Source organism: Lethenteron reissneri, chromosome 67 (genome assembly GCF_015708825.2).
Source record: "Lethenteron reissneri isolate LAM-NWPU_2019-01 chromosome 67, ASM1570882v1, whole genome shotgun sequence".
In the NCBI taxonomy this organism is placed as follows: Eukaryota; Metazoa; Chordata; class Hyperoartia; order Petromyzontiformes; family Petromyzontidae; genus Lethenteron; species Lethenteron reissneri.
Window position 1 is genome coordinate 4,426,878 of NC_083845.1, and position 12,568 is coordinate 4,439,445.

Consider the following 12,568-nt stretch of genomic DNA (forward strand, 5'->3'; position numbering starts at 1 on the left):
GACGGGGATAAGTGCAGTGATACCTTGACTTTCGTCGCTTCGCTCTTTCGATCGTTTTCAATCATAACCACGTTTCAAATTTCGTCCACGCATATTTAATCTTTCGTCCAATTTCATCCCCAAACCTTCCACAATGTTAGCACCACGTGCGATGTTTTTTGTTCACTCTTTAAATAGAATTCGTTCAGTGAGCATCTCTTAGGTTTATTTTTCTTTAATTTCAGTTTATTTAGGTTTCGCGCGCATGTGTTATTTAGTTACTGTAGTTATTTGCATGTACGTTTTTATATTTACTGTAGTTATTTGCGAGTACGTTTTTCGCCGGCCAAAATAAACTTGCAAGCGAAATGAAGGCTCTGCTTTGACATTTGTCCATTTTTCACATTCGTCCATGCTCTGGTCCCTAACCAGACGAACGTGCGAGGTATTCCTGTACTATTTCTTTGGTTCTTTCGGTAAAGTCATATAGATAAAAAAAAAAGTAAATAAAATAAAAACTACGACGTTTCGATCACAACACAAGCGATCGTCTTCAGGAGAACAAATAATATTAATTCCTGCAGTCACGAAAGTTTTAAGTCAAAATGTATTCCTCTACTGTGTAGTGGTGGGTTCCACGCGCTTGATGCGCCCCTGGTGGCGGATTGCTTGAACAAGGCGGGAGATTTGAAGTCTCGGATAGCGGCGGGAAAAACAAAACCGTGGTTATGCGAAATATTGTGTGTGGGTACTCAAAACCGTAGTCGTGAGGGATTCCCGTTTGTATTTATAATGTAATTTGTTACCGAACGCCGGCCCCAAAACGCCTTGCAGCCAGCTACAAACAATACTATTAAGGATATAATAAATTATAGCTATTTTTATTATCATGACACGCTTTTATTTAACTTGCTCTGTCTGTTGTTGTTGTCGTATCCTCAAATCTTGTAAGGAAATTTTAACCCACTTCCCAATGTGATATCGACTGCAAACTTGGTATACTTATGTCATACTGATGACAATACTATATTCTATAAAAAAAAAGTATTTTTAAACAATCTTTTTAACATGTTATGTTTCTGCCTGGGTCTAATTGTCCACGCTCAACTGACGTTGGCTGTAAATCACCACGGCCCCTTACGTTATGGCAAGCTTCTGGGCCACTTCCTGGAGTCGTGGAGTTCTGCCATTACGAGTAGGGTACATTTCATGAAAGCGTGTTAAAATTTTTTTTTAAATATTACTTATTTTTTATTGAGCAAGGTTTATAAAAACTTTGGAAAAACACGGCTGAAGGAATCAATGAGTAAAGCTTTCTGAAAGGGTAAACCATGGTGATAGCATTAGTGGCCATTCATAAATGACGTCACGCACCTGGGGGGGGTCAGACATTTGTGACGATGTGTGACGAGGGGGAGGTTGAAAAATGTGACGTCACATCAAAATGCGCAACTTTAAATATAGATAACACGTTCTACTTAATTAAATAGTTTTTAATAAATGTTTACTCCTACAACATCATAGTGCAGCGCCACATTAAATACGCACTACAATTGATGGGGCCGCTGGCCCCCGAGTTCTCTCCCCGCTGGGCGCCGACTGCAGGGGTCCCGCCGTTTCCTGATCCCTCGCTGGTATGCGAACAGCCGCTGCCGCCGCTGGGCTCATCGCTCGCGAGGTAAGGGCTGTCGCCCGACAGCTCCCCTCCCTGGTTCGCCCCACGGCGAGTTCGCGAGAGAGGCATGGCTCGTCGCCGGCTCCCGTACGCCTGTAAATACTGCGTTGCCTCTCCGCCAATCAAATGTGACGCCTCCCCTCACACAGCCCCGCGCAGCAATCACACGTTCTAAACGGGAGGTCAGGGGTCGGAGGGCGAATGGCTTCGCTCGCGTCTGCGGTACCGATTGGTGTTCTTGTTACGGGAGGTTTAAAGGGCTGCGAGACAGCGTGCGTAAGGGGGGGGTTTAGTCCGTACGCGGTGCGGGGTCCGCAGCAGCCAGAGGGAGCGTACACCCGTGGAGCGCGGACTACACACGCGGTGAGCGTACGTACACACAGCACCACGCTTTCACACTCTCGTCGAAACCACACGAGGCTACGATTAGTTATTAATGATTTATTACCGGCCGACTGCGATTCACTGTTACGTCAGTAAGGATCGACAAGGCAGGCCTACACTATTGCCCGAGGTTCTGTACCCGATTTATTTAATGTGATGGACTCTAAGCGGTGTTACTTTCACTAGACTCAATCCCAACACTCTCTCTCCTCTTACTCACAGGTAGATGCTTACGCCGCTCCGTTGGTCTCGTCCTCGCTGCTCACCTCGACGCGTCACATGGACGTTCGAGTGGCCGCACTGGAGACCGTCCCAAGGGCTGACTTTTGGAGCAAGAGTCCCTCTACCTGTCTGCGCTCCCCTTTTTTCCTTAACCTACATCAAAGACCTCCGACCCGAGGGCCCTCTCGGCCAATCAGGTCACTGTACCGGTTCAGCCGCATTCCCGGTTTCCCTAACAATGGGCGCCCGCTGGCCGCGGCGCTGGTGGCGGCCCACGGGCGCCTTTGTTATTGCCAATCAGCCGCGGTTTCCGTAACAAAGGCTCGTCGCGGGCTGCTGCGTGGCGGCGGTCCCCGCGCTCACCCGCCACGCCAATCAGCCGCTCCCCTTGGCTTCCCCTTCGTTCGTGGCTGCGTATCCCTGCCTGTCTTGCCGATACGTGTGTGTGGGGGTTGCGTTTCAACCGTGATGGCTGGACAGCCCCCGCCGTGACCATGCAATCTCAACCCAGGTCACAGCGCTGCGGTGCGAATTAGCATCGGGGGAGGTCGCCCAATTCCCCGGCCGCAGGAAACCGTGAAGATTATCCCTGAGGGCTTTTCGGGTGAAAACCTGCCGGCCAGGTGACCTCCCCTCGGAGCTCTATGGGGGGAAACGTGTGGGGGTGTGTTTATGTGGGGGGCGGTGAGGGGGAAGCGGGGTCGGCCCGTCGCTTGGTGGTGGCGAGGTCGTAGATTGGGCGCCCGCCGAGCGGCTTCGCGGCAAATTCCTCGTTGCAACTATCCTCAGCTAGCTGACACCAGGCCACTGTGGGTTTGAATAGGGTCCTAGATGGACACCCACCACTGGAGTGGAAGAATGGCAGACGCATCTTACAGATGGGCAAGTCGATGGTCAGTGGGGAGATCAACTTCCACGAGAACTTCCCCCCGTAAGATGGCCGCCCGATAACCCCGCCGCCCCCCCCCCCCGTGAAGACGCGGGGTGCAAGCGTCCCCACGTAAGATGGCCGCCCGCTCTAACCTCCATTGGATGCGGGATGCAAGCGTCCCCACTTAAGATGGCCGCCAGCTTTAACCTCCCTTGTTCGATAGGGGGGGGCAAGTGTCCCAACGTAAGATGGCCGCCCGCTCCAATCCCCCCCTACCCTCATTGGATGGGGGGTGCAAGCGTCCCCCCCCTCGTTGAATGGGGGGGGGGTAGGAGTGTGGGGGGTGAGTGTCCCTACGTAAGATGGCCGCCCTCTAGCCTCTCCTTCCTCGTTGAAGGCGCGCGGCACGAACCGCGCTGCCCGCTCCCCATGTGCGCGACTGTTGCAGCAGTAGCAGCAACAGCAGCAACCACCACCACCGCCGCTGTTATTCTTGTTGTTGTTGCTGCTGTTGTTGTTGTGTCCCCGAAGCCCCCGTCGCTTGCGGCTGCTCGCGCGCCGCGTCTCCGTCTTCGTTTCGCCGAGCCGACGCAAAGAAGCGGCCCTTGGCGGGAGACGCCGGCGGCACCATGCCCGGCACAGGCCTCGCCCTCAGGTAGCAGCAGCAGCGCTGAACACGTTGACACAGCCTCGGAACAGTTTACCCACCACGACAGCCGTGCTCACTCCACTGCCGTGTTAATACCGAACCAGAGCCGTGTCTTATCACGGGAGATTGACCGTAAATTCACCGCGATGGTGAAGGGAGGGTGGGTGAGCGGCCATTCAGGTTAGTAAACTATTAAACAATGTTTAACTTTATCAGATAATGCCCACCATCAGTAGCACTGGGCTACTGATGTTAGCCGTGGCCCGGAATCTCAACTTGGGTGGGTGGGGAGGGCCTGACAAAGAGTTCAGTGCGCTAACCATTGCGCCACCACTCCCCCTCCCGTGATAAACTTCATTTGCCACGCTGATCGGTGCCGGTTGTCGAACGGTTCGGGTTGACCGCCTGTTGCAGGAACGTTTCGAATATCACTGGGCCACTGTCGATAACCACTGGCTTGTAAAGTTTGGTCTCGTACACGGTATGTAGATCGTTTATTGTTAAATCTGAATCAAAGTTTCTTTGGTCACTGTTTCATTATTGCTTTATTTTGGTGATTTCATAAACGTTTTGGTTTAGCCATATTTCTTTGTTGTCGTACAGAGTTAGACTGGATAACATTACTCTAAATTGTCTTATTATGGTCGTTATTGTTTGACTTGCACCCCACTGGGATTTTTGCACAGCGTTGAAATGCGGTGCTTTTTCTTGAAGACTTTGCTGTTTTTTCCTGGATGTTTCTGATTTGCGTGTAGTCACTTTAAGATGTGTTCTTGTTCATGTTTTTGTTTGTTGCGGTTGCACCCGATTCAAGAGCCGAATGGCTCACAGGGCGACACCAAATAAATGAACTGAACTGAGGTTGGGGCAAGGTCCAAGATGCTCAGTGTTTTAACCATTGCGCCACCGCTCCCCTCAATACGGGGTGGTCCACATGGCTTGTGACCCCGATTTGATTCTGTTAAAAAAACTTTTTTTTGTATTAACGTTTATTTTAAAACATACATTTATAGTCAAAGGGAATGCAAATGTTAGGGGTCACAAGACCGCTAGACCGCCCTGTATGATACAGCACGTTTATGTTCATCTCAAGGTGTGTGAAAAAGATCTTTATAGCTCATCGGATTCCTCCGATGTCAGATACAGTATTCTGAAGGCCGGGGTTGTTTGACCATTATTTGACTACCCTTGGTCATCGCGGGTTGATTAAAGTGCGCGGCCGAGGTTCTGCAAGTCGTTCAGATGTCATTCGTGACTTTATCAGAGAATTATCTCATTTGTTTTTAATCAATACACATTCTAGCTTTGAAGTTTTCGTGACTGCAAGGATCCATACTCTTTGATTATTTTGGTAAAGTCGCGTAGGTGAAAATAAAAAAATAAAATGAAAATAAAAATAACTCAATCAGTGATTTAATTTAGTTATTTTAATTGTATTTTTATTATTATTTTCACCTACGTGACTTTACCAAAAGAACCAAAGATAATGAATACACACTTTACACGAGTTAGAACCGTGTGTTCCCAGAGTGGGTTGTGTGGGTGCCAGCATCGTGCTCCAAATTGGCCATGTTCAATACTTGACCTGCGATTAACTCAACATCGCCTCCCCGTGCTGGCAGACTGCTGCCCATTGGCAGGACAGTGCTGTGTTGGTGGACACCTTGCGAGGGATGTTAACTCCCTCGCTTGGTATGCAGGAGGTTGTGGTTTCCATCCAGACCCTGGCAATGACTCCCGTTGTATTTTTGGAGTTTGCGTGTCTCTCCCCGTGGTCGCGTGGATTTTTCTCCGGGTCCTCCGGTTTTCCCCTCCCCATTCAGAATCAACATCACGCGTTGAGAGCATTTTGCAACTGCTATAAATTTCCACATGATATGGATCTTTGGAGTTTCGTTAAAGTCACGTAGAATGGAAATAATAAAATAATAAAAATAAAACATAAAATAATTCTCACGACGTTTTGGCCACAACGCAAGCAGCCGGTGGAGAGCAGGTCTGTCGAGTAGACAGAGTCTGAATGACACTACTAATATAATTTTCCACATGATATGTATATTTGGAGTTTGCGGTGTCTCTCTCTCGGTCCCCGTGGTCGCGTGGATTTTTCTCCGGGTCCTCCGTTTTTTTCCCCTCCACATTGAGAATCAACATCAAGCGTTGAAATTATTTGGCTACTTCTATAAATTTCCGCGTGATTATAAGCCGCTTAGTTGATATGTCATTGTGTGGCTAGATCGCTTCTGAAATAAAGAGCTATATCGCTCAGTGGGCTTTACCTGGTAAGATAAAAAAACACGTTCCTTCAAGGTGGGCAGGTAGGAACTTGGTTGGACTGCGCATTCGTGCACGACAAACAAATATGCACGACAGACAGACAAATAATCCCTGGTGGGCAGTGTGGAACCTGTTGTTCCTACCTGTAAAATAGTTTAATATAGTTTTAGTTCGCCACGGGGGGCTCTCCCTTGGCTAAACTGCAGCAGGGTATTGGAAGAGTAGATGATTTATGAGATGCGTTAAGCGTGTTGAGTTGCTGGAGACATTTAAGCATCGTGTACAGTATTACCTTTGTGTGTGTCTCTCTCTCTGTGTTATCTCTCTCTGCTTATGTGTCTGTCTTTGTGTCTCCGTGTCTGTGTTTTGTCTCTCTCGAATTTTGCACTCTTTAGAAGAACGTAATCGACCAGGTAGGGTGTTGAATGTTGTGTTAGCCGACTCTGTGTTGTATTGCATTATATTTCTAAGTTTACTAGGTTTGTTTTCTCTTTCATTCGTACCTGATGATGATTGTTTGTGTTGCAATCGAAACTTCGGTTGCTATTATTTAATACATTTTTTCTTTCTACATGACTTTACCGAAAGAACCAAAGAGAGTATTACCTCGTTATTCACAAGGGATACGTTCCGGAGATGCAAAGTTTTGCGGATAATGATGTTGGCCTAAATAAATACGTAAACAAGCTTTCTCTCTCATCACTCTATCTTATCACTTTCTTTCTCTCTCGATGCCGTCGTTTGGAGTTCCAGATGCATTTCGCGGATAGCCAAAATCGCGGACAGCAAGTTCGTGAATAACGAGGGAATGCGGTACACACACGTGTTTATCCTTTCATAATGAGAGATACTGTCTTCCCCATTCCCTTGCTGCAGGAGCTGCCGTGAGCTGTGGAACATTGTCCTTGGCAGGAGTGCACTGAGGGAAGAGGTGGGTGATTCTGAAATCCCTCAGTGTATGTACGTTGAACTTCTTTCGCACCGTACGTAGCCAACCGTGCTAATCAGAGGTGTGGGGGAAGGACAAAGACGCTTGGCCTGGTATCCATCCTCCATCATCATCATAGTACTACTTGTTGTTTAGCCTATGTCCCACTCATCATTGTCAGGCGGTCTGTCAATGCCTCTGACCAAATCAACCTAAATGCTCTCAAATTCATCAGATTTGGGTAACTTAGCTGAGTTAACCCGGATATTGCTTTGACAGGTGACCCCACCATGCATTAAACAGGTGTAATAGGTTGCTTCGGACCTAGGATTGTCGGCTGAACGCAGTGCAACAATATCGATCGTTGTACTGTACTATGCTCCCAATAATTGTTCCCTACCTTCACTAACATATACAAACATTTCAAATGTTTGTGTATACTTCATTACATGCTTGCGATGTAAAGGAAAGTATCGCTCGGGACAGCCACGCATATTAGATGTTGCTTCTCAACGAATATTCCAGGTGAAATATTGAAATGACTAAATAATACCGCACTGACCAACGCAGTGACATGAGCCAACCAGCCCCTTATTTCGTATGACATGGGGCTGAGGGAGGCCCTCATCCAGCAGGGGATTGACCAAAAGGGGGCTGTACATCTATTTGCAGGTGACTTATTTTAATCAGGTGAGACCCCGGTGAGACTTCCAACGAGGTGTTTTCAAGTCCTGGGCCGTAAAATTAACAGCATGAGAAGAGATGCATATTGCATTGCGGACGCAAACACATTCCTGCGGAGGGAGCTGGTAGGACCGTTGGGTTGCTCGGTCAATGGCCAGGGTCAACGGCGGCGTGGTGTATTCCGCAAATATGCCCGACTGTGAGGGCGGGTACAAGCTGGCGTGAGTAGGTTAAACGTTGAGTTTTATAAGAGCACTACGGGGTGACCAGCCCCTCCCCACCCAGCCCCACCCCTCCCACCCCCCACCCAGCCCCACCCAGCCCCTCGCCACCCTCCGCTCTCCACCCAGCCCCACCCCTCCCATTTTTGGATGCAGGGCGGACGGACACAATAATCCCCTGTGGGCTGGTGGAACCAGGTGGTTCCTACCAGTATTAACCTTCCGCAAATCTCGTTGATGTTTTGCTTGCGACGTTGGAGCGTTGAGTTGTGGCTGATTTGGACAACGGAGATCCTGGCTGCCAAGGCATTGACACGTGTGTGTGTGTTTGCTTTCCCTCTGTGTGTTGTCAGGAGCAAATTAAGGATGAGCTCGACAAGCACTTTGAACGCCTGGAGCAGGGATTGGCTTTCTTCAAAGTGCCCAGGTAGGAGGCGTGTGTTTGTGTTGGTACAGTGGGGGGCATAGGTGGTGCATCTGCCATTCATCTCAGTCCGTCAACCCATGGCACCTGGGTTTGTCCCATGACCTCTTGCCAGCGGGCCTTCGACACTTCACGTGGCCGTAAAGTCCACATAGCCTGGCCCAAGCGCCATGGTGACGTCACCGCCACTTAGTGGCAAATGGCGGTTGTTTTTTTGTGTTGCTGCTTCTAAACTAAAACTCAACTATATTTATTGTACCAGGTAAGGCCCACTGAGCTATGTAGCTCTTTTTCAGAAGCGACCTGCCCACGAATTATCGCTCCAAGACGTGGTTTATGATCATGTGGAAATTGATAGCAGCCAAATACTTTAAACGCATGATTCTAAATGTGGAGGGAAAAACCGGAGGACCCAGAGAAACATCCACGTGACCACTGTGGGGAGAGGAGAGAGACACGCAAACTCCAAATATACACGCGTCAGGGTCGGGATCGAACCCACGACCTGTATCCCAGGCGAGGTAATTAACATCTCGCCACTGTGGCGAGATATATTTCGGGGAGCGTAATCGTTGAACGTACACGTACGTCATCGCAACGGGAGAGGGTTAATGTGATGGTTTTGTTGTGCACTCGTGTCATTGAGTGGCAGGTTTGTGCCAGAAAGGCACCCAGTATATAAGCCAACATTTTTTTATTGACGAGATGCTGGGGCAGCCCAGCCCGGAACTTGCCCCGGCATTACAGAATCAGAATATTTATTAACACTCGAGGAATCCACAGATGTCCAGTGGGGGAGGGTAAAAATGTTACAACAACAACAACAAACAATACAAAAACATGATAGCAGTGTACAGTATAAGAAAGTTTAAACAAATCACCCTGACACATACAAATGAAACTCAACCATCCCCATCCTACCAGGCAAAGCCCACTGAGGGTATTAACTTATTTTTCAGAAGCGACCTGGCCACAAATGATAGCTCAACAAAGTTGCCCATCATTTGAACGTTTATCGCACCAAAATCACCTAAATCATCTTTTGAGGACACACGGCAGACAGGTCTCTCTCACTCGGCCGATGTGATACCATTGTCGATGGTACTTCTAACTTGCAGCGAATGCATGCCACTATCCCGCAGCAACGCCTCTGCACAGAAGCTGCAGGCTGACAAGGAGGCGGATGAATCCCTCAAGGGCTTCAGCGTCAAGCTCAGCGAATTCCTGGTGAGGTGTCGCTCGCGGCGGTGTTTTGTGTTTGAAAACGTCGCGGCAAAGTCGGTCCGTCGGTCACCGGCCATGACGGAGACGCCAGCCAACGCCCTCGGTCTCATCTTCTTGGTTCTTTCGGAAAAAAGTCACGTAGAAGGGAAATAATAAAATAATAAAAATTAAACATAAAAGACAGCATTTCAGACGCTGTCTTTCCGACAGACCTGTTCTTCACCTGAGGACGGCTGCTTGCGTTGTGGCCGAAACGTCGTGAGAATTATTTTATTATGTTTTATTTTTATTATTTTATTATTTCCCTTCTACGTGACTTTACCGAAAGAACCAAGAAGATGAATCCCTGCAGTCACGAAAGCTTTAAATCGAAATTTAGCCCTCGGTCTTGTCCGATTTCGGAAGCTAAAGCGGGGTTTGAGCCTGGTTGCTATTTGGATGGGATGCCGCCTGGGATTGCCAGGTGTGTTAGGCTTGGGTTGCAAGATGGCCGTTAGATGGTAGGGCAGCCTGGCCCTCCCCTCGCATCTCAGGTTACTCACCTCCTCGCACTCTGCCCTTCTGCTCACTCGACTCAGCTCCATGCATCCAGCTATTTCTAATCTCGCTCTACGCACCTCCGTGCTCTCCAACCTCTCCCCTCTCATCTCACTCTACTCACCTGCACACACTCTCCTGCCTCTTACCTCTCATCTCGCGCTACTCTCCTCCACGCACTCTCCAACCTCTCCCCTCATCTCATTGTACTCCCCTCCACTCTAGCAACCATCTCTTTATCAACCTTTAAACCTGAAGTCGTTCATTCTTCTCTGCTGCCGCCAGGGTCTGTAACTATCTTCCCCCAGCCGCCTGTGCTGTTGCCTCCCTGCTCATGTTCAACTCCAAGACACTTCCTCTTCTCGTCTGCCGATGGCCAACGCATGCCCACCCTTTCTCTCTCGAGTGTCTTGTGATGGAGTTGTATTTGGATGTTCTATATAAACAAGTAGCTTTCCTACCCGGCTTCGCCCGGGACTTGGATTCACCATGCCCGGTCGCCTTTGTCTCCCCAGTGGCAATGTTCACACACCACACCAGTTACTCGTTTGAGGCTGAGTCGACCTAGGGGAGGCCCAGGACCAGTTAAAATAATCGTCACCGGTGGTGGCTGTGAGCGGGAATCGAACTCGGGTCGCCGGGTTCGTAGCGCGGCGCGCTAACCACTACAGTACAATGCGTTACGCTTCCACATGCGCGGGTCACGTGACAGATGTGACGTCACAGCTCACTTGCCGTGCAAAAAAGATATGCATTATTGAGCTCCCCCTCCCAAAAAAAACCACAAGTGTATTTTAATAATTTTTGCATTGTGTACAGTCTGGAAAGTACCCACATGGCAAATTTCAAGTTTGTTGCATGTCGGGAAGTAGGCTAAACATTTTTAACAGACACACACAATCACAATTTTGGCTTTTATATATATGGAGATGAACACAAATTCATTGTTATTGTAATGGATTTTCGAATCTGGCTGTGCGAAACTCTCATTGTTAACCCCCCCAAATACATGGGGTTGTTCCCGGCTACCCCAGTTTCCTTCCACGTGTAGCAACAACGCTGACGACATGGATTTGGCCAAAATTCCCAATGCAGGACCCTCCTGAAATTGCCTTGAGCCTCAGCAAGGCTTTCAATTAAAAGGCAAAAGCCGCCGTGTACACTGTAATCACGTAACGATTTAATAAACAGGACCCTGCGGGGTGGGCTGGTAGGAATAATACTTAGTACCGGTACAGAGATATCGACCGGGTATAGAGGAGTTAAAGAAAAAATTACTGTATTCTAGTGTAACGTTAATTAAAAGTGTTTGTTTTGACAAGAAACGCTGTGAGATTTAAAGACTCGTAGTCTTTCATTTCCAACACCACCCTCAACACCACCCCTCCCACGGACGGACGGACACATTAATCTATTGGTGGTCTGGTCCACTTCATTCCTACCAGTATTAGTTTAATACGTAGTAGGCTTTCGCGACCAATATCATCCATAATGTTGTTTTTTTTTATTTGGGGGGGGGGGTTAGATAGCGTAAATGTGTCGTTAAACCCGCCACCACCCGACACAGCGTGACCAGAACGTGGCCAATTCGTGAGTCGTACAGCAACACCGGTGTGCTGGAGAGCGAATCCACAACAATATGATGCGTCTTCTTGGTTCTTTCGGTAAAGTCACGGAGAAGGGAAGTAATCAAATAATAAAAATAAAACATAATAAAATAATTCTCACAATGTTTTATTTTTATTATTTTAACTAGGCCTCAGTAACTTTAAAGTGACTAATACAGTTTATAAACTACTGATTATAGCGCGCGCCTGTCGTTAAAATGTAACTCTTACACGCGGCTACTCGCGTTAATGTTAAAAGTGCAATTTATTTTTTTATAAACAAATTAAAATAAACGCTTAATATACCTTGCCACGCAAAAGCCTAAGGCTGTATACGAGGCGCTGAATGACTAGGCCTCAGTAACTTTAAAGTGACTAATACAGTTTATAAACTACTGATTATAGCGCGCGCCTGTCGTTAAAATGTAACTCTTACACGCGGCTACTCGCGTTAATGTTAAAAGTGCAATTTATTTTTTATAAACAAATTAAAATAAACGCTTAATATACCTTGCCACGCAAAGGCCTAAGGCTGTATACGAGGCGCTAACGGACTAGGCCTCAGTAACTTAAAAGTGACAAATAAAGTTAATAAACCACTCATTATAGTGCGCGCGTCTCGTTAAAATGTAACTCTTACACGCGGCTACTCACGTTAATGTTAAAAGTGCAATTAACTTTTTATAAACATTAAAATAAACGCTTAATATACCTTGCCACGCAAAGGCCTAAGGCTGTATACGAGGCGCTGAATGACTAGGCCTCAGTAACTTTAAAGTGACTAATACAGTTTATAAACTACTGATTATAGCGCGCGCCTGTCGTTAAAATGTAACTCTTACACGCGGCTACTCGCGTTAATGTTAAAAGTGCAATTAATTTTTTA

General features: G+C 47.7%; 1 protein-coding gene across 2 annotated transcripts in view; it reads left to right on the plus strand.

Annotated features, from left to right (window-relative positions):
- The first annotated feature begins 3,542 nt into the window (after positions 1 to 3,542).
- The window catches only part of NUP188 (nucleoporin 188), a 55,480-nt gene continuing 46,454 nt past the window's right edge, over positions 3,543 to 12,568 (plus strand). For both annotated transcript variants that reach the window (XM_061578646.1, XM_061578647.1), the window contains exons 1-4: positions 3,543 to 3,786; positions 6,934 to 6,988; positions 8,244 to 8,317; positions 9,457 to 9,541. In XM_061578646.1, the coding sequence (XP_061434630.1) occupies positions 3,761 to 3,786; positions 6,934 to 6,988; positions 8,244 to 8,317; positions 9,457 to 9,541 (240 nt within the window). In that variant the 5' untranslated portion in view covers positions 3,543 to 3,760. The remainder of the gene's footprint in view (positions 3,787 to 6,933; positions 6,989 to 8,243; positions 8,318 to 9,456; positions 9,542 to 12,568) is intronic.